At 34.2% G+C, this 22,073-nt stretch overlaps 1 protein-coding gene across 3 annotated transcripts in view; it reads right to left on the minus strand.

Annotated features, from left to right (window-relative positions):
* The window catches only part of acsl1b (acyl-CoA synthetase long chain family member 1b), a 41,416-nt gene extending 23,771 nt beyond the window's left edge, over window positions 1-17,645 (minus strand). The window contains exons 1-4 of one of the 3 annotated variants that reach the window (XM_081383059.1): window positions 17,554-17,645; window positions 3,750-3,952; window positions 3,550-3,664; window positions 1,967-2,031 (exon numbers count right to left, since the gene is read on the minus strand). In XM_081383059.1, coding sequence (XP_081239185.1) covers window positions 1,967-2,031; window positions 3,550-3,664; window positions 3,750-3,944 — 375 coding nt within the window. In that variant the 5' untranslated portion in view covers window positions 3,945-3,952; window positions 17,554-17,645. Of the gene's footprint in view, window positions 1-1,966; window positions 2,032-3,549; window positions 3,665-3,749; window positions 3,953-7,761; window positions 7,881-17,553 lie in introns of those variants that run through there. The other 2 variants (XM_081383060.1, XM_081383061.1) reach the window with 2 other exon arrangements.
* Window positions 17,646-22,073: the final 4,428 nt, after the last annotated feature.

Genomic DNA, 22,073 nt, shown 5'->3' on the forward strand with positions numbered 1-22,073 from the left:
TTATGTGAAGTTATTATGAAATAACCAGGTAACTTATTAACCTGAGAGCTGAGAGAAGAGTAAACGTGAGCTATAATACATTCCCGTGCTCAATAATAAAGATAGGCGGATGGCTAGGCGGCAGTGCGAAAGACTTTCCGGATTTTATATTAGTACTTTTATGTCTTGCAAATGTAAATATTTGGTTTTCTGTGATGTTGTGAATTCTGCTGAGATTTAACCCTTCGGGCATTTTTGACTAAAAAAGTTTACATTTAGTTTTTTTTTTAATATTTTACTTAATCAGAATGATGCAAAAGGTTTTGACACTTGCTATGTGAACTCACACACTTTCACACTCACACTCAGTGTTCGAATTATACTATGAGCTTCGGGGGGTACAGCTATTTTGACTGGTGACGTCACTTTCCTTTTTTTACAGGATTAAACACATAAGAACCACTAATCTATATGCAAAATTCCCTGAATATTAGTGCAGATTCCCTCTTGTTAAGACATTAAGAATGAAATTGCACAAAATGATAGATCGCCTCATTAAACCTCTCCCCGTGTCAGTATATCTATGGAACTCCTGCAGTGAGGGTTTGAAAATCGTATTTCATTAGATTATTTCCTGAATTGTGATGAATAATAAATAGTTTTCGGTTGATAAATGTATCCAAACAGCAGCTCAACTGTCTAATAAAACACAGTTTATTAAAGCGGAAATCGAGGGTAATGCAGATATCATCACCTTCCTAGAATAATTGCCCAAGTCATTTTTGCAGGTTTCTCAGAAAACACAAAAAAAGGAACCAATAATTGAATATTACATCATTGACAGGCGATGCAATGACACAGGATGTTAAACTGGTTAAAATAGCTGATTTCTCTGGATTTAAACATTGTTGGAAACATTTGGGTTAATGTCAACAAAATATATAACATTGTTCTAGTGTTTTTTGGAGATTTTAATCCAAAAATCTTATATATTGTTATTTTAAAATATATAACAATATATAGTTATATTTGTTGAGTGTGGTCAATTTTGATTTCATAGTGACTTTAAGTAATCTTTGATTTTCTTCATTCCTCACACCCCTATTCAGAAAATGAACAAGGTAGTCCAGGGTGCACGTATGAGGAATGGAGGTCATTTGATTACTGCCCAGGTAAAACTATGTCTTGTTTTTCAACATACAGTACACAAGAGCTGGTGGATTATCTTCAAAATCTGCAATTAATTACCTGAAGCGCCTAAAGTAATCAGTCTATACCTTCTTTTTTTTATCAGTAAAATAACAGTCTTGAATGCTCTGTGCTTCTGTCTGAGTCTTCTTGCCATGTCTATTCTTATGTTTCTAACAATGAGTCATTCCAAAATATTGTGATGGTAAAACTGCATTTAAATACATACAATTTTGGATTTAACATTATATTTTATTACATTTTTTTCAGTACCCACCAAACTATTATTTTCATCCCTTTTGGTAGGGTCCAAGTCTCATCTAGTTGGGTCGGACCCTCCCAATACCCCCTTGAATTCCAACTATGCTCACACTCACACTCACATTCACACAAATCATGGACATTATTCGAAAAGGTTAAATGGTCCTGAAAAAATGAGTCACACTTGTGTTGTTCACAGTCAAAAAAGGAGATGAATTTCATCTACTGGACGCATTTGGTACTGCAGCCAAACAAAATCTTACAGAAAGCTAATTTTTTGAGATATCAACCTAAATGGAAAACTGGAACACTATGGAAAATTATGAACAAATTATTGAATGTCACCATTTCTAGCAAAAAATGTGTTTCTGAATTAATAGCTGCTTCACTTTTTTTTATGCATACATTTTTGTACTGAGATTAATGAAAACATCAGAAACAGCTGAAAAAAGAGTTAAAGAGTTGAATATGTCCAAAAGTGCACATCAATTAACAGAAGAGTGTATAAAACAGATATGGATGCATAAGTGTCGTATACCTCTGAGTAGGAAAGCCATTCATACGGCTGCTTTGGTTTTCTGGATCCCAGGCAGGGGCCGTTTTCTGAAATGGAAACATAAATACATCACATTTACAGCCGTTTGCATTTTGCAACAGTTGTTTTTATGTATTCAACATATTGTGACTACTTTACCACAGGTTGACATCACATTTCATTGCAAAATGTAACTATACTACTGCCCAGATTTTTATATAAAGTTGGATATACAAGTCTGTCCAACTTTATCCGCATACAAACACACTTGCATAGGGCGATATATATATTATGATATAACAAATCTTGACTGCATCATTGAAAAAATGTTTACCTATATTATCATCCAGCTCAAAGCTGCTAAATTATCAGGCATGAAGATATTATTACATTATTACAAAGTCTTGATGTTGTTTTCGAGCTCTAGAAAAGGTTTTCCTGCTTGAATGTTGATTATTTTCCTCATATTCTCCATTGTTGCGGCTCCTCTCTTCCCAGTCTGTCAGTAATGCTCTGTTTAGTTCCTGTCTCTATGAAGCCCCTCCTTCTGAAAAGCACACTGTGCTCTGATTGGTCGGCTGGATCAGTGTGTTGTGATTGGTCGAGCGCTTCGAGTGTGTTTGGGAAATGTCCCGCCCCTTCCCACAACCGCCAGTTTAACACACTACTAACTAACTCAATCAGGCCCCGCCCCTTTATTCTGTGCATTAATTATTATAATGAGGAATATTGTGACGTGTTCGTTCCCGGAAGAAACTCAAGACTACAATGGAGGCGTTTCAGGAGTTCAGAAACACTGACACTGATATAGAGAAGAACTGTGTGACTTTGCAGAGCTTTATCATGATCAAACAGCAACATTACACACTGAAGAGAGTTCAGCATGTGAAAAAGCATATGTTCGCTTCACCATCATGATTTTCTTTAAAGCTGTTTTGAAACGATGTGTATTAAAGACTTTATATGACATTCTAAGAGACGTGACGATATCAGCACTCAAACCGAAGCTTTAAATTGTTGAAATTACGGGTGTAACAAATTTATATATCGCAATACAAAAATGAAACAATATGTATCGTGGATAGTGACAATATATATTGTGTATAATTCACCCAAAATAAAAATTACTGTGTGAGAAAAAAATCAAGTTTACAGAGTTCTAGTCTCAGTACTACATTAAACTACTATATATAATGTTGAATATAATGTACTGTATAATAATGCATATTTGTGTGTCCTGATAATGTCTGATGTTACCAGTAAAAAGTGGCCGACATTATTTTAAATATATCTAGTCAGTGACAGAGATCAAGCATATTCGTCTAAAATAATCCTGTGTTTTCATCTTCAGAATCATGAATATTGTTATTCTGGTGTCTCTATTGTCCTGTGCTTTGGGTTTCAGCATCAAGTCCAAGCCTATTCATTTACACCCAATGTAATATCAAATTTAGCATTTTAACCAACAGTTAATTTCATATGCCTTGGAGTATCACAATAATATCGTATCGTGAGTTCAGTATCGTGATGTGTATCATGAGAGTATCGTTACACCTCTAGTTGAAATAAAACTGAAGAGTACGTACTCGACTCCCTCAGGCCCCTGTGAAAGCACTCGTACACGGTCTTGGCGTCTTCGTAGAAATGGGTCATGAGCGGGTCTCCGTTTAAAACTGCACTTCGACGAGCGAACTCTCCACCCTGATTGGCCAAAGCACAAATGCAAACATTAAATATGTTAAATGTCAAATCTGTGATGGCAATGGCAGGATTTGAGTTCACTCACCGGGAGCTCCACCGACTGCATGCGCAGGTCACAGGGCGGTTTGAGGGCTTTGGGTCTCGTGGCGTACCAGTACGCCGTGACCGCGGTGAACGCGCCCATGCTGAGGAGTGTGTTGGTGGAGAGACCGCGGAAATAATCCCGGACCTCGGAGAGCTCGGGGATCCTCATCTGCTTCAACAGCTCGTGTGCCTGCATGACTGAATCTGTGGAGGACAGCAGGGCTTACATTAAATACTGCAGGGAGAGGTTTAGTTTAACATTACTGTTCATTCTCTTGGACACTGGTATATCGTACATAAATACAGATTCAGATTGCTTTATTTAGTGCCATGTCAGCATTCAAGGCTATTTTCATGGCAAAAATTCAATTACAAAAAATACAAATATCATATAAATACAATTAAAACCAAGCAAGTCATATTATACAAGATTTTTTTAAATTAACACATGATCGTACATAAATGTATGGAAGCTGGTTTCCGCCACAAAATAAAAAAAAATAAAAGATAATTGCGACTTTTTATCTCACAATTGCGAGTTTACATCTCGCAATTCTGACTTTATTTCTCAGAATTGCGAGATATAAAGTCAGAATTGCGTATTTTAAAGTCGCAATTGCGTGTTTTAAAGTCAGAATTGCGAGATATAAAGTCAGAATGGCATGAAATAAAGTCACAATTGCGTGTTATAAAGTCAGAATTCTGACTTTTTTTCTCGCAATTGCGACTTTATATCACGCAAATCTGACTTTATATCTCAGAATTCTGACTTTATATCTCAGAATTCTGACTTTATATCACGCAATTGGGAGATATAAAGTCAGAATTGCATGATATAAAGTCGCAATTGCGTGTTATAAAGTCAGAATTGTGAGATATAAACTATTCTGTAAAAAAAAAAAAAGTCCGTCTCTCCCCCCCCCCCCTTAGAATTGGACTTTATATCTCACAATTCCGAGAAAAGATGTCAGAATTGCGAGATATAAACTCGCAATTATGTGTTATAAAGTCAGAATTGCGTGATATAAAGTCAGAATTCTGAGATATAAAGTCAGAATTCTGAGATATAAAGTCAGAATTGCGTGATATAAAGTCGCAATTGCGAGAAAAAAATAAGACGCAAGACGAAATTGCGACTTTATATCTCGCAATTCTGACTTTATATCTCAGAATTCTGACTTTATTTCACGCAATTCTGACTTTATATCTCGCAATTCTGAGAAATAAAGTCAGAACTCGCAATTGTGAGATAAAAAGTCGCAATTATCTTTTAAAATGTTTTATTCAGTGGCGGAAACAAGCTTCCATATAAATGCATCATAAATACTTACATATGAACAAACACAGAATTTCACTACTTGCATAATTCTAAGCATCCCACAATAATATTAAAGTGCTATAATTCTATTTTAAAGGCTGTCATTTTAGAGATTTAGACTTTTTCTCATAATAACCATGTCTGAAACGCTTCGATCAAGGATTCAGTCTCTCTAAGCCCCGCCTCTCTGAGAGCTGCTCTGTTCTGATTGGTCAGAAAGCAAACGCTCATTATCATACGAACAGTAACGATGGCGTGGGTTTCACCGTATCGATCTCAGAAAACTGCATCTTCTCCACATGAACAACACGAACCAAACTCTTCCAGTGTCAGATACTCTACAGTGTTTGAGGGTCAAATGAGACATATATTAAATGGTAAAGTATTTATACTTAATGCTAGTATTTGTTGCATTGCTTTGAATTTTTTGTTGATGTCCATTTTAACATGTAATGAGAAACTAATGCAAATTATTTCTAAAAAGAAAAAGTAATTGTGTTTATTTGCCATGTAAATAATGTCACAATCCGTCAACAAATAAAATCCTTAATTTGGTCATGCAAAATATAAAATTATATATTTTCTTAAGATTTTTTGGATGAAAATCAAAGGAAATATGAGAAATATTAAAATACCCACTACCAAGACAATGTGGAAATTTGCTTATTTTCCTCCAATGGTTAAAAAAAAATCAGTTCAGTAAAATCTTTTTTTATTGGCACATTATTGTGCTATAAAATCCTGTCAAGTGTTTTGAAATATTGTGTCGAGCAATCAATTGGTGAACTGTGACAATCATTGATGAAGGGTCAAACTCAAGCAACTATCAGATGTTGTGTAAGGTTATTATGTTAATATACTACACCTGCAATTCAACTCAAATGAAACCTTAACAGCAGTTTTAACACTCCTCTAACATCTCATTAAACCTTACACAACTTCACAAAACCAGCACCAACTTGTGTTCACAAAATGTTCCTTTGCGTTCATGTTCATTGTGTCGAAATGTTCATGTGCTGATTCATGACCCAGACATGTACTTGTGTGATTTCTTATGATTCACCCACAATATAAAAAAGATGAAAAATAAAACAAAAATTACTGTAGTACGTTTTACAAGAAAATATATTTCCGTTTTTCTACTTTAAAATTGCATGTTTATGTGTTATTTGGAGTTTCTTCGTAAATATTTATGAAATTTACTGGCAATTTCTGAGAAAAAATTGTTCAAAGTAAATCCTACACAGGGTTATTATTATAACTGAAACCAAAACTATTAAACTAAAAACATTTCTAAAAAGTGACCTATTTTATACCTTTTTTTTAAAAATACCTATTTTATTTCAGCTAGTTTCCCATTTTCATTTAGTTTAACTTGATTTACTAAACTTAAACTAAATAAAAAATAAAAAAAACACTCAATTACTAAAACTTTAACTGAAATTAAAATGAAAACAAAAAATATAAACAAAATCGAATTAAAAAATAATAATAAAAACTATAAAAGATACCAAAATAACACCAATTTTTTTCCCAATGCTTTGTTTTGGCTATATCTCGCAATTCTGACTTTATAACTTGCAATTTCGAGTTTATATCACAATTTTGACTTTATAACTTGCAATTTCGAGTGTATATCTCATAATTCTGACTTTACAACTTGCAATCTCACAATTCTGACTTTATATCTCGCAATTTTGAGTTTATATCTTGCAATTCTGACTTTATAACTTGCAATCTTACAATTCTGACTTTATCTTGCAATTTCGAGTTTATATCTCACAATTCTGACTTTCTGAATTGCAAAATAGAAACTCGCAATTGCGAGAAAAAAACTCAGAATTGCAAGAAAAAAGAAAGAATTGCAAGTTGATATCTTTATAATTGCAATTGTGGAAAAAAAGTCAGAATTTACATTGCGCGATTATGAGGAAAAAAAAGAAAAAAGAAAAAAAGAGTCAGAATAGTGAGATAAAAAGATTAATCGGTGGCGGAAACAAGCATCCATTGAACACTGAAGTGGCCCAACTAAACATTATGATCATAATCAAATCAATTATTTTAAGTACAACAAGTTTCATTTGAAACAAGCTAACACACTTAGCATCAGGAGCATTAGGTAAGAGATGTGAGTCACCTTCGCCAGCTATGCTATATGTGATTCATGCTAAACCGTGCGAGGAGGACGCGTTACTCCTTTAACCTCTCACCCACTTCTATTCTTACTGCCCCGGGGTAAAACGTCCTGACACACACACACACACACACACACACACACACACACACACACACACACACACACACACACACACACACACAGCTTGAAACACTAGTAAACTCATGCATGAGTGTATACAAACAACACAAAGAGTTAAATCCAGCTAAAATCAATATGCTTTCATTCAGAATCAAACTGAAAATACTAAATCATTCGTTATATTCCGTCAAAAGTAATTTGTACTATGAAATATAGTTTCCTCAACCCCTCAGCAGACCAAAACATGTCTGACTGTCCTTCATCACAGTACAGCTGCTGACAGCAAAGGCACAGAACACACACACAGACACACACACACACTTCATCTGAGACTAGCAGAATAAGGTGCGTCCAACCGTAAGTGCCGCTGTCTCCTGCACCCACATAACCACTGACAGCTACAACACACACACACACACACACACACACACACTTCACCTGAGACTAGCAGAATAAGGTACGTCCAAACGTGAGCACTGCAACACGAAGGTGAAATGAATGACCAGGTGAAGGCAACAGCAGTTCAGTCTGAACAACTACAGCTTGAGTTTATGTGCAGCCGAGGCTCAGACTCCTTATTGGACACACACACTTAGAACCTGCTGTCTCAGCCAATCACAGAGCAGGAAGTCACACGAGCAACCGACCAATAGTAAAACAGCTAAGATAAAAAAAAACACACACACAACTGACTAGATATGATAACTGTGTCAATACTCAACAAGAAAGACATGCTGATTACATCAGGCTGAGATAAAAGTCCTATGATTAGACGACCAACGTTACAAAAGCTTCAAAATACACCATGGTTCAAAAGTTTGGGGTCAGTAAAGATTACAAAATGTGTTTTATTCAGCAATGACGCATTAAATTGATCAAAAGTGACATTGCAAAAGATTTCTATTTCAAATAAATGCTGTTCTTTTGAACTTTCTATTCATCAAAGAATTAATAATAATCATAAATGTTTCTTGAGCATCAAATCATCATATTATTATGATTTCTGAAGGATCATGTGACACTGAAGACTGGAGTAATGATGCTGAAAATTCAGCTTTGATCACAGGAATAAATTACACGTTACTATATATTCACATTAGAAAACAGCTATTTCGATTTGTAATAATATTTCACAATATTACTGATTTTACTGTATTTTTTGATCAAATAAATGCAGCCTTGGTGGTGATCAAAAACATTAGGAAATCGTTTTTTAAGTCCCCCTGAGGTGAAAATCAAACGATTTCAGTTTTTAATGTTGTTTATGTGTCTATGTGGTGTTTTTAATATGCAAACCATGTGTAAATTCATAAGTCGACAGCATTGCTGAGTATTTTCTCCTTAAAACTGCAGTGAACCAAAGACAGTCTCAAAAACACGCTTTGAAATCGCTGGTGTTTCTGACGCCACAAACTACCTTGTAACCAATCAGATCAACGTGTGATCGTCAACCAGTGGATCTCTGAGCTGAGGGAGTGAGTGGAGGCGGGGCTCATTTGCATATTCATAGAACCACGCATACTAAATGAGGCAAGGGTGTCGGATTACATTCAAGATATTTTGAGGCAGGTCATTTCGGTGATCAAAGATGAGTTTTAAGGGATGCAAGGGTCAAAGGTTAAATCGGCCTAGCTGATACCGCTCAATCACTACCTATGATAGCATCACGCTTCCGTTTATTTATCGACTATTTCCTCGTAATCTCACGGGCTTGGTGTCGACCTGTCAAGAGGAGCTGATAAATACAAACACAGTCTCATTCCACTGCGCTTTCCAGGGCAAAGGTAACGTGACCACGTCCTTTAAGCTCCAGCTGTGACGGGCGAGACCAATGACAGACCCTCGGGCCGCTCACCCGATGGCCGGCGAACCCTCCCCTGCTGCTATTTAAAAACAGTGGCACAACAAATGGAAAACAGTGGCATGAGGTTGAGTGGAACAGATCCAGATATATATTCAAGGCATGCAACTTATGACGAGAGACAGCAGACATGTGACATCCACATGAGGCTCGAGAACAAGACAGCTTTACACTGATCTGAGGCGTGATGTCAAGGGTTTTTATTTTATTGAGCAATTCAATTTGATTAAAAGTGACTGTAAAGGATAATTAAAAAAAAATGTGTTATTAGGTAGGTTAATAACTCATAATTCCGACTTTTTTCTTGTGATTCCAAGTTTATAACTTGCACTTTTTTCTTGTGATTTCAAGTTTATATCTCATAATTCTGACTTTTTTCTTGCAATTTCAAGTTTATAACTCATAATTCTGACTTTTTTCTTGTGATTTCAAGTTTATAACGCATAATTCTGACTTTTTTCTTGTGATTTCAAGTTTATAACTCATAATTCTGACTTTTTTCTTGTGATTTCAAGTTTATAACGCATAATTCTGACGTTTTTCTTGCAATTTCAAGTTTATAACGCATAATTCTGACTTTTTTCTTGCCATTTCAAGTTTATTACGCATAATTCTGACTTTTTTCTTGTGATTTCAAGTTTATAACGCATAATTCTGACTTTTTTCTTGTGATTTCAAGTTTATAACGCATAATTCTGACTTTTTTCTTGCGATTTCAAGTTTATAACATAATTCTGACTTTTTTCTTGCGATTTCAAGTTTATAACTCATAATTCTGACTTTTTTCTTGTGATTTTAAGTTTATAACTCATAATTCTGACTTTTTTCTTGCGATTTCAAGTTTATAACTCATAATTCTGACTTTTTTCTTGCGACTTCAAGTTTATAACTCATAATTCTGACTTTTTTCTTGCCATTTCAAGTTTATTACGCATAATTCTGACTTTTTTCTTGTGATTTCAAGTTTATAACGCATAATTCTGACTTTTTTCTTGCAATTTCAAGTTTATAACTCATAATTCTGACTTTTTTCTTGTGATTTCAAGTTTATAACGCATAATTCTGACTTTTTTCTTGTGATTTCAAGTTTATAACGCATAATTCTGACTTTTCTTGCCATTTCAAGTTTATTACGCATAATTCTGACTTTTTTCTTGTGATTTCAAGTTTATAACGCATAATTCTGACTTTTTTCTTGTGATTTCAAGTTTATAACGCATAATTCTGACTTTTTTCTTGCAATTTCAAGTTTATAACTCATAATTCTGACTTTTTTCTTGCCATTTCAAGTTTATAACTCATAATTCTGACTTTTTTCTTGCGACTTCAAGTTTATAACTCATAATTCTGACTTTTTTCTTGCCATTTCAAATTTATAACGCATAATTCTGACTTTTTTCTTGTGATTTCAAGTTTATAACGCATAATTCTGACTTTTTTCTTGTGATTTCAAGTTTATAACGCATAATTCTGACTTTTTTCTTGCAATTTCAAGTTTATAACTCATAATTCTGACTTTTTTCTTGCCATTTCAAGTTTATAACTCATAATTCTGACTTTTTTCTTGCCATTTCAAGTTTATAACTCATAATTCTGACTTTTTTCTTGCGACTTCAAGTTTATAACGCATAATTCTGACTTTTTTCTTGCGACTTCAAGTTTATAACGCATAATTCTGACTTTTTTCTTGCGACTTCAAGTTTATAACTCATAATTCTGACTTTTTTCTTGTGATTTCAAGTTTATAACGCATAATTCTGACTTTTTTCTTGCAATTTCAAGTTTATGACGCATAATTCTGACTTTTTTCTTGCGACTTCAAGTTTATAACTCATAATTCTGACTTTTTTCTTGCCATTTCAAATTTATAACGCATAATTCTGACTTTTTTCTTGTGATTTCAAGTTTATAACGCATAATTCTGACTTTTTTCTTGTGATTTCAAGTTTATAACGCATAATTCTGACTTTTTTCTTGCAATTTCAAGTTTATAACTCATAATTCTGACTTTTTTCTTGTGATTTCAAGTTTATAACGCATAATTCTGACTTTTTTCTTGTGATTTCAAGTTTATAACGCATAATTCTGACTTTTTTCTTGTGATTTCAAGTTTATAACGCATAATTCTGACTTTTCTTGCCATTTCAAGTTTATTACGCATAATTCTGACTTTTTTCTTGTGATTTCAAGTTTATAACGCATAATTCTGACTTTTTTCTTGTGATTTCAAGTTTATAACGCATAATTCTGACTTTTTTCTTGCAATTTCAAGTTTATAACTCATAATTCTGACTTTTTTCTTGCCATTTCAAGTTTATAACTCATAATTCTGACTTTTTTCTTGCGACTTCAAGTTTATAACTCATAATTCTGACTTTTTTCTTGCCATTTCAAATTTATAACGCATAATTCTGACTTTTTTCTTGTGATTTCAAGTTTATAACGCATAATTCTGACTTTTTTCTTGTGATTTCAAGTTTATAACGCATAATTCTGACTTTTTTCTTGCAATTTCAAGTTTATAACTCATAATTCTGACTTTTTTCTTGCCATTTCAAGTTTATAACTCATAATTCTGACTTTTTTCTTGCCATTTCAAGTTTATAACTCATAATTCTGACTTTTTTCTTGCGACTTCAAGTTTATAACGCATAATTCTGACTTTTTTCTTGCGACTTCAAGTTTATAACGCATAATTCTGACTTTTTTCTTGCGACTTCAAGTTTATAACTCATAATTCTGACTTTTTTCTTGTGATTTCAAGTTTATAACGCATAATTCTGACTTTTTTCTTGCAATTTCAAGTTTATGACGCATAATTCTGACTTTTTTCTTGCGACTTCAAGTTTATAACTCATAATTCTGACTTTTTTCTTGCCATTTCAAATTTATAACGCATAATTCTGACTTTTTTCTTGTGATTTCAAGTTTATAACGCATAATTCTGACTTTTTTCTTGTGATTTCAAGTTTATAACGCATAATTCTGACTTTTTTCTTGCAATTTCAAGTTTATAACTCATAATTCTGACTTTTTTCTTGCCATTTCAAGTTTATAACTCATAATTCTGACTTTTTTCTTGCAATTTCAAGTTTATAACTCAATTCTGACTTTTTTCTTGCCATTTCAAGTTTATAACTCATATTTCTGACTTTTTTCTTGCCATTTCAAGTTTATAACTCATAATTCTGGCTTTTTTCTTGCCATTTCAAGTTTATAACTCATAATTCTGACTTTTTTCTTGCAATTTCAAGTTTATAATTCATAATTCTGACTTTATTTTTTTACTTTTTTGTATTCATCAAAGAATCCTGAAAATTGATATTTTCAACATTGATAATAATCAGAAATGTTTCTTGAGCAGCAAATCATCATATTAGAGTGATTTCTGAAGGATCATGTGACACTGAAGTTTTTGCATAAATAAACTCAGAACTTTGAGGGTAAATGGTAAAGTATTTATACTTAATGCTAAGTATTTGTTGCATTGCTTTAAAGGGTCATTTCACCCATTTGAACATTGTTTTTTATTTAAAGTGGGTCATATATGTAGTCGAAATGTAAAATAATTTTTGAATTTGGTGCCTTCGTGACCGAGAAAAGACAAAAAATAATTTCAGAACGCATTTGTATGAAAGACAACAACTCCCACAATGCACCACATTGCACAGCTCCGCAAGCCACTCCCACTAATCCAGAAAGCGCATATCTGCCTATAAGAGAAATCACTCTTCCGTCTACAAGGCTAGCTACTACCAGAGCTTGTAATTCATTTCACATTCACACAAAATGTCTAGTTAGTTGGCGAACTCATATAGTGCATTACTCCTCGTTTGTATTTCTTTCGAAAAGGTGAATTATTGCATGGTACCTGGATGTTCAGTCAAAACATATGCGGTGCGAAACTAGGATAGTTCTCAACACAAACGTCCGTGTCCTCGTCTGATTCAGAGATTTCGTCCAGGAGAAATTGTCATCGTTGAAATTCTTTGCCGCAGACGGACTCTATCTCTGCGTTCGTAGCGGTTCGTAGTTGCATAGTGAGATCACCGGCGCCACCAGTCCGCCCTAACTCGAGCCAGTCCGGGCTCCTCGTCCGCGGCAGGCAGGTCTTCTGCCTCGGCTGCTCTTCGCTATAATGCGGCTTGTAAAGGTAGCCACAAACACCTGATTCAAGCATCAGACTTCCGAAATCCTCTTCTTCTATATCATATTGAGCACTCTCCTCCGCTATTGTCATAACTTTACATCTGTCTCCACAGCGCCTGTTAGCTTAGCTTCAAACAAGATGGAGGATATTGCTTTCAGTTTCAGAGAGTAAAGTCCCACCCACTGATCTGTAATAGGTCTGTAGCGTGAGCGCGCCCCACCCTGGGAAAGATGAGAAACTAGTGTCTGTAGTCTTAACAGAAATCCCCCCCCTCTAACACTTCCTCCTACAATGACGCAAAATGACGATTTTTGCGTCATTGTAGGAGGAAGTGTAAGAGGTAAATAACAGATTTCTCCCGTCTCAGGGGAAAATGAGAGAGTGTTGCACGACCATTCAATAGTATGACTGGGTTTCTAACAATGCAAAGCTTAATGCAAATGGGTGAAGTGTCCCTTTAAATGTTTTGTTGATGTCCAATTTAACACGTAATGAAAAACTAATGCAAATTATTATGGAAGATGCTACAAAAAAAAAACACTAAAAAGAAAAAGTAATTGTGTTTATTTGCCATGTAAAATATAAAATCCAATAAAATGCTTAACTTGGTCATGCAAAATCTAAAATTGTATATTTTCTTTTGATAAGAAAATTGATTTTGCATAAATAAACCGCAGCCTATTTTTACGAGCATTAAGATAATTTGCATTTTAATGAGATTTCCAACCAAATTCTTCTATCATACACTGACGATTCATTCATTTTTACTGTATAATGTGAAATATATATATATTATATTTTTTTGTTTTTTGCATAAGGGCAGTGCAACAAATACTACCATTATATCCTCTACTGTTCAAAAGTTTGAGGTTGGTAAGATTTATTTAATGTTTTTGAAAACATGTCCATCTATTTCAACTTAAAAAACGTAAGTTAAGTTGTGGCCTTAAATTTTTAAGTTGAACCAACTTCAAGTACAAGTCATTTCAACTTAAATTATATTAAATTGACTTAGATAGAGTTGAATTTATGAATCTCCAATTATATGTGTTAATGTAAAAACATAAGTTGCCATGACTTACTGATCATATCATTCTTATTTAATTAAAATATTATTATGTATTAAAAAGCAGTTTTCTATGTGAATATGTAGTAAAATGTAATTTATTCCTGAATTTTCAGCATCATTACTCCAGTCTTCAGTGTCACATGACCCTTCAGAAATCATTCTAATATGATGATTTGATGCTCAAGAAACATTTATGATTATTATCAGTGTTGAAAACATTAATTTTCAGGATTCTTTGATGAATATAAAGTTCAAAAGAACAACATTTATTTGATACAGATTTTATTATCATATTTTGTAGCCTATATCTTGATCAATTTCATGCATCTTTGCTCAATAGAAGTGCTTGAAAAAAACATACTATAACTAAACTTCAAAGACTAAATAATGTGTTTAATTGTCATGAAAATGCTGAGATTTTTACACAAAGCACAATATCTTCTAGACTCAGTGGTGAAATATGACCCAGACATGTTTCGATATTCAACACTCTAACATTCACTCTAGATCTAGTTCAGTCATTCATATATCGCCATAATGACGAGCCTGTTGCATTATGGGTCTCCGGATCACATTTACAGCAACTTAAACACAATAAACCACACTTGTGTTAAATCTGACAGGCGGTCTCAGTCTGACCTTGTGATATCTTCACACATCTGTCACATGATCGGGACAAAGGTCGAGTGTGTTGACAAAATACATCATGCCATTTAAACTTTTGACCTTCATTCAATATGAATGAATGGATACAACAATCAACAGTGTAGATTATTAATAAAGATGAACAGATGTGAGGTACAGGCAGACATTCACAAGCTCCTTTTGTCTTGCCTGTCGTTTCCAGTTTCCACCAAACCTGTTCATAAGCGACACAATGATCAAACTAAACACGCTCTGCAAGAACACCGGAGTATTGAGGCTTCTTTACACCACAGAAGGGAAAAGAGGAAACTGCAACTTTTTATCTCGCAATTCAGACTTTAACTTCCAAGTTTAGATCTCGCAATTGACTTTCTCACATTTCCTCACATTGCGAATTTCAAGTTGCTATATGTCATTATTGACTCTCTCACGTTTCCAAGTTTATAACGCATAATTCTGACTTTTTTCTTGCGATTCCAAGTTTATAATTTATAATTCTGACTTTTTTCTTGCGATTTCAAGTTTATAACTCAGAATTCTGACTTTTTTCTTCCGATTTCAAGTTTATAATTTATAATTCTGACTTTTTTCTTGCGATTTCAAGTTTATATCTCATAATTCTGACTTTTTTCTTGCGATTCCAAGTTTATAATTTATAATTCTGACTTTTTTCTTGCGATTTCAAGTTTATAACTCAGAATTCTGACTTTTTTCTTCCGATTTCAAGTTTATAATTTATAATTCTGACTTTTTTCTTGCGATTTCAAGTTTATATCTCATAATTCTGACTTTTTTCTTGCGATTTCAAGTTTATATCTCATAATTCTGACTTTTTTCTTGCGATTTCAAGTTTATAACTCAATATTCTGACTTTTTTCTTCCGATTTCAAGTTTATAATTCATAATTCTGACTTTTTTCTTGCGATTTCAAGTTTATAATTCATAATTCTGACTTTTTTCTTGCGATTTCAAGTTTATAATTCATAATTCTGACTTTTTTCTTACTTTTTTCTTGCGATTTCAAGTTTATAACTCAGAATTCTGACTTTTTTCTTCCGATTTCAAGTTTATAATTCATAATTCTGACTTTTTTCTTCCGATTTCAAGTTTATAATTCATAATTCTGACTTTTTTCTTGCGATTTCAAGTTTATAACTCATAATTCTCACTTTTTTTTCCCGATTTCAAGTTTATATCTCATAATTCTGACTTTTTCTTGCAATTTCAAGTTTATAATTCATAATTCTGACTTTTTTCTTGCGATTCCAAGCTTATAACTCATAATTCTGACTTTTTTCTTGTGATTTCAAGTTTATAATTCATAATTCTCACTTTTTTCTTGCGATTTCAAGTTTATATCTCATAATTCTGACTTTTTCTTGCAATTTCAAGTTTATAATTCATAATTCTGACTTTTTTCTTGTCATTTCAAGTTTATAACTCATTATTCTGACTTTTTTATTGCCATTTCAAGTTTATAACTTGTAATTGACTTTCTTTGGTTTACAAGTTTATAACTCGCAATTATTTCTTGCGATTCCAAGTTTATATCTCATAATTGACTTTCTCACGTTTCCAAGTTTATAACTAAATAATAATAATAATAATAATTAATAATAAAGTTTATTTCTCAGAATTGCCCTTTTTAAAAATTCCATTATTTATTTTTTTATTCCATGGTAGAAACAAGCTTCCATACCAAAGCACCCATGAATCGCATTATCTTAAATAGAAATAAGACGTTGCATAAACATGATGAAACCAACCATTTACACAACCACAATGAGGGAGAGATGATTACAATGATCACTACGGCTTCACAATGTTGGCAACTCTTAACAACCGCATTGGAAAGTGAGATTCTTTCCAATGAAAGCCTGTTGTTTAACACTAAACTTTAATGTCCGCACACAGGTGATTTCTGCAGGTTGGAGGGATGCTGGGAATGCAAACAATAAACAGAAACATGGCTGTTGCCATAGAACAAGGTCAAAAGGGTCATGATAAGCCATGCAAGACGACATTCAGTAACACATTAATGATGAATGTCTATGAGGAAAACTAACATCTATAATTCCAGCTGTGCTGAACCACACGATTATCGCATTTAGAGGTCAGAAAGTTAAATTAAGAACTTGAGTCATAGTTTATACTCAGACACACATGAAAGATGAGTGTCTAATTCACAAACCAAGAAATATTAAACGTCAGTCAGCATATGCTACATAAAAATAATTGCACTCCACACAATGTGCATTCGTTAAATTATAAAATGATCTTTCCTAAAAGCAACAACAACTAAACACTAAACTGCATTGTTCATTGTGGTCGCGGTGCCCCACACACACACACACACACACACACACATGCACTTCTGCAGTTGTCCATACGCATCAAGGACACGTCGACATGAAAACAAAGTAGCTATGGTGCGATGCATTTCATTATTTACAAGGAATAACATGTTACAAGTAACACAGATGAGCTTTAGTCTGCTCTACTGACCTGTGTGAGACCGAGCTCTTCTGATAATCGCACATGCGTCTGTCCGTCTGCGCGCGTTTACTACTTTTCCCGTGTTGTTTGGTGTTACCAATCTCTCGACCAATCAGAGGCGCCGTACGAATAGAAAGACTGTTAGGAGGCCTCTGATTGGCCGCTAGTTTGACTCGCAGTAACCCGCGTTTACAGACTCGTCTACCTTTGTACAGACTTTCACAAGCGGGCCAATATCATATCTATACTCAATAAATGCAACTAAGATAAAGGGGACATTCTACCAGAAACATACATTTCCACTTATAAAAAATCTTGGGGGGAAAATATCTTATTCTTAAATCTGAACGAGGACATGTAAAACTATGAGAAACACATATGATGCCATCTCAGCGTGTTTTTATGATTGAATAAAATACATATTTATACGCATTTCACCCCTAATATGTCAGGCCCTGTCACAGACAAATCTGTATATGTTTGAATGGTTTCCTAATTAATTTCTTTGATACAAATAGCATTTTCTTATTGGTCACGTGTCCCTGATTGTATCTAATATGGTTTTGTAATTCCTCTAAAAAAATATAAGCAACTTTTCGGTCAACTAGTTCACAAAATCACAGAATACCCGCCAGGCACTCATATAGTTGTAAAAAACTAGCTTTACATAGGAGATTTTTACAAAAACATAGTGGTGATACGGTACCCCGCCTTCATCTACACAATTAAAGCGATTAATTCATCAAAATTTCCTCAAATAGTACATTTTTATATCATAATTTCCTGTGTGACAGGACTGACTTTATGGATTTCGTTGATGCAGAACAAGTTATGTTTTGTGTTCTTAATTTATCTAAGTTTATCTTAAAACATATTTTAAATTATTATTATAATTTTAAAGTTAGTGTAATATTAGACATATATTGTAAAGCTCAGCCAATGACATATAATATAAGGACCTAATTCATTAGAATAAGATATGATTGAGCTGAAGTTGATAAGTTAATAAGTATTTTTTTTTCATATTTATGATAAATACAGTCAGTTAAATGGGTAGCATATTTGCACATGCGTTTATTTTAATATCATGTGTATGTACTGAGTTCTATACTGTGGATGATATGGATTTATTGATTATTATAGCAGATAAACCGAGCATTTTTTAGAAAGACTGATCAAAAACGGCGAAATAGCGACACTTAGTGTAAAAATATGGTACGACAGGATGTAGCCTATACATTAAGAGGACTATAAAGCAGAAGTGTTGATGTGTTTGAGCTGTTCTTGTCTGATCTTGTCCAAGAAGTTCACAGTTCATGACAGTCATTTTCTTCTAGGCCAAATAATCACTTTCTGTGTCTTAAATCAGGGGTCTGCAGGGACTCTGGGTCTGCAATAAAGTGCTAATATTTTGGACATTTTATATTTCAGAGAGAAATAATGTTAAAAATGTTAATAAAAATAAATATGTAAATAAAATTTTAAAAAGTATAAATAAATAAAAAAAAATAAAAAAAAATTGCTGGGATTTGATGCCTTTTGTGTCCCCAGTAAAGATCATGATGTTAACATGCCTTAAGTGTTGAATAATAACACCATTATATTCTAAGCATATTGAACGGCATGCAGAAATAAATATCCACAGTGAGTCTCAGTGAGTTTTGCTGGATGGTCAAGGGGAAAATACTTTTTTTTTTTTGTCTCTGACTGAAGAGACTTATAAATGTCTTAGAAATCTTCCCAGCCCTGAATGCATTACATTACACGTTTATTATTATTATTTTAATTCTTTGCCTCTGATTAGTCTCTTTATGTCTTTACTGTAGCCTAGTGCTTGAACTTATGAACTTCTTCACTTATAAGATTGATAATATCAGGAACAAAATTATAATATGCAACCGTCTACTACAGTATCGCATCAGGCAGTGCATTGTAGTCTCCCTGAGGAAAAATTCGATTCATTCATTGCTATAGGAGAGGAAGAATTTACTAAACTCATTAAATCATCTAAATCTACAACATGTATGTTAGACCCTATACCGACTAAACTACTGAAAGAGATGCTTCCAGAGGTCATAGATCCTCTTCTTAATATCATTAATTCATCTTTGTCTCTAGGATACGTACCAAAAAACTTTAAGCTGGCTATGATTAAACCGCTTGTTAAAAAAACGCAACTTGATCCTTCAGAATTATTCAATTATCGTCCGATCTCGAATCTACCTTTTATGTCAAAGATATTAGAAAAGGCAGTATCTTCACAACTGTGTTCCTTTCTTGAAAGGAATGGTATCTGCGATGATTTCCAGTCCGGATTTAGACCGTACCATAGTACCGAGACAGCTCTCGTTAGAGTCACAAATGATTTGCTCTTATCATCCGATCGTGGTTGTGTCTCTCTATTAGTGTTACTCGATCTTAGTGCTGCATTTGACACCATTGACCACAACGTTCTTTTAAATAGATTAGAACATTATGTTGGCATTACGGGAAATGCACTAGCATGGTTTAAATCATACTTATCTGACCGTTATCAGTTTGTAGCAGTAAATGATGAGATGTCTCATCGATCACAAGTTCAGTATGGCGTACCACAAGGCTCAGTATTAGGACCGCTGCTGTTCACTCTGTACATGCTTCCCATTTAGGAGATATCATTAGGAAACATGGCATTAGTTTTCTCTGTTATGCTGACGATACTCAGCTCTATATTTCTTCAAAACCTAACGAAATTTATCAATTCACTAAATTAACGGAATGCATTGCTTATATAAAATATTGGATGACTTGTAATTTCCTACTTCTAAATTCTGAAAAAACAGAGTTTCTAATTATTGGACAAAAAACTTCCTCACGTAATAATCTAGAATACTGTCTAACACTTGATGGCTGCTCTGTTAAGTCTTCGTCGTTGGTTAGGAACCTGGGTGTGCTCTTTGATACCAATCTTTCATTTGAAAGTCACGTGTCTAGTATCTGTAAAACTGCATTTTTCCATCTTAAAAATATATCTAAATTACACCATATGCTCTCATTGACAAATGCGGAACAATTAGTTCATGCGTTCATGACCTCAAGGCTAGATTATTGTAATGCTCTACTAGGTGGTTGCCCTGCACGCTTAATAAACAAACTACAGCTGGTCCAAAACGCAGCAGCTCGAGTTCTTACCAGAACCAGGAAGTATGACCATATTAGCCCGGTTCTGTCAACACTGCACTGGCTCCCTATTAAACATCGCATACATTTTAAATATTGCTGATTACTTACAAAGCACTGAATGGTTTAGCTCCGCAGTGCTTGAGCGAGCTCTTAACGCATTATAGTCCGTCACGTCTATTACGATCTCAAAATTCCGGCCAGTTGATTATACCTAGAATATCTAAATCGACTGCTAGCGGTAGATCCTTTTACTATTTAGCACCAAAACTCTGGAACAGTCTTCCTACCATTGTCCGGGAAGCAGACACACTCTGTCAGTTCAAAGCCAGATTAAAGACACATCTCTTTGACCTAGCATTCACATAATATTATAGACTTCTATAATTTAATGTTAGGCTGCATAGATTAGGTCAGCCGGAACCGGGAACACTTCCCATAAATCCTGATGTACTCGTTACATCATGAGAAGAATGGCATCTACGCTAATTTTAGTGTCTGTGTTTATCCCGAGGTTTTCCCGCAGCCTGCCGGATCCAGGCCGTATCCAGATCTGACGAAGGACCTTCGCCTGGACCGATGACAACGCAGTGCTGAAGTGCCAACTAGTCTCTCCCTATGGAGGATCCCTCTACCACTCTACAGATAAGGCGTTGTCGGGAAAATTCGTTTCGCGTTCCTACCCCAAAGCAACAAAATAAAATAAAATTCTTTATCAAAATTTACAAGGAAAGACAAGTACTTTGTTTAGGCTTGGCTTGTAGGGAATTCCAAACCTGCGTATTTTCAAACGCACATAACTATAGAACCCATTCTAAATGCGCATGTGACCGCCATCAGTGTTTCTCACAGGTTCGCGTTTAAAGTCTGTGTAGAGGGAATGGTGTCGTCTTAGCGGCCCCTAATTTAATAACAAATGATCGTTGCGACGGAAGCAAATCAATCAATACTAACTTTAGATGGAAATAACTTAACTCTGCTATAAAGCCAAAACAATCTCAGTTACCTTAAATTATACGCTTATCTCTGTAAAGCTGCTTTAAGACAATCTACATTGTTAAAAGCGCTATATAAATGAAGATGACTTGACTTGAACAATAGTCTGATCATAAACCTCTCGGATTTCATCAGAAATATCTTAATCTGTGTTCTGAAGATCAGCGGGTATCTCACGGGTTTGGGACGACATGATGGAGAGTAATTACTGACAAACCTCTGCTGTGTTTGATTAGACTGTAATTATACTCAGAGCTCTAATTTTACTGTAAAAGATGATCTTGTGTCTGTAAAGAGAGGTCAGAGGTCATGAGTGTAACAGCACTGTATGAGCCGAGGAGAAAATTAGTTCAGAAAGTGTTTACAAAGACTGT

Source organism: Scardinius erythrophthalmus (genome assembly GCF_964197995.2).
Source record: "Scardinius erythrophthalmus genome assembly, chromosome: 13".
In the NCBI taxonomy this organism is placed as follows: Eukaryota; Metazoa; Chordata; class Actinopteri; order Cypriniformes; family Leuciscidae; genus Scardinius; species Scardinius erythrophthalmus.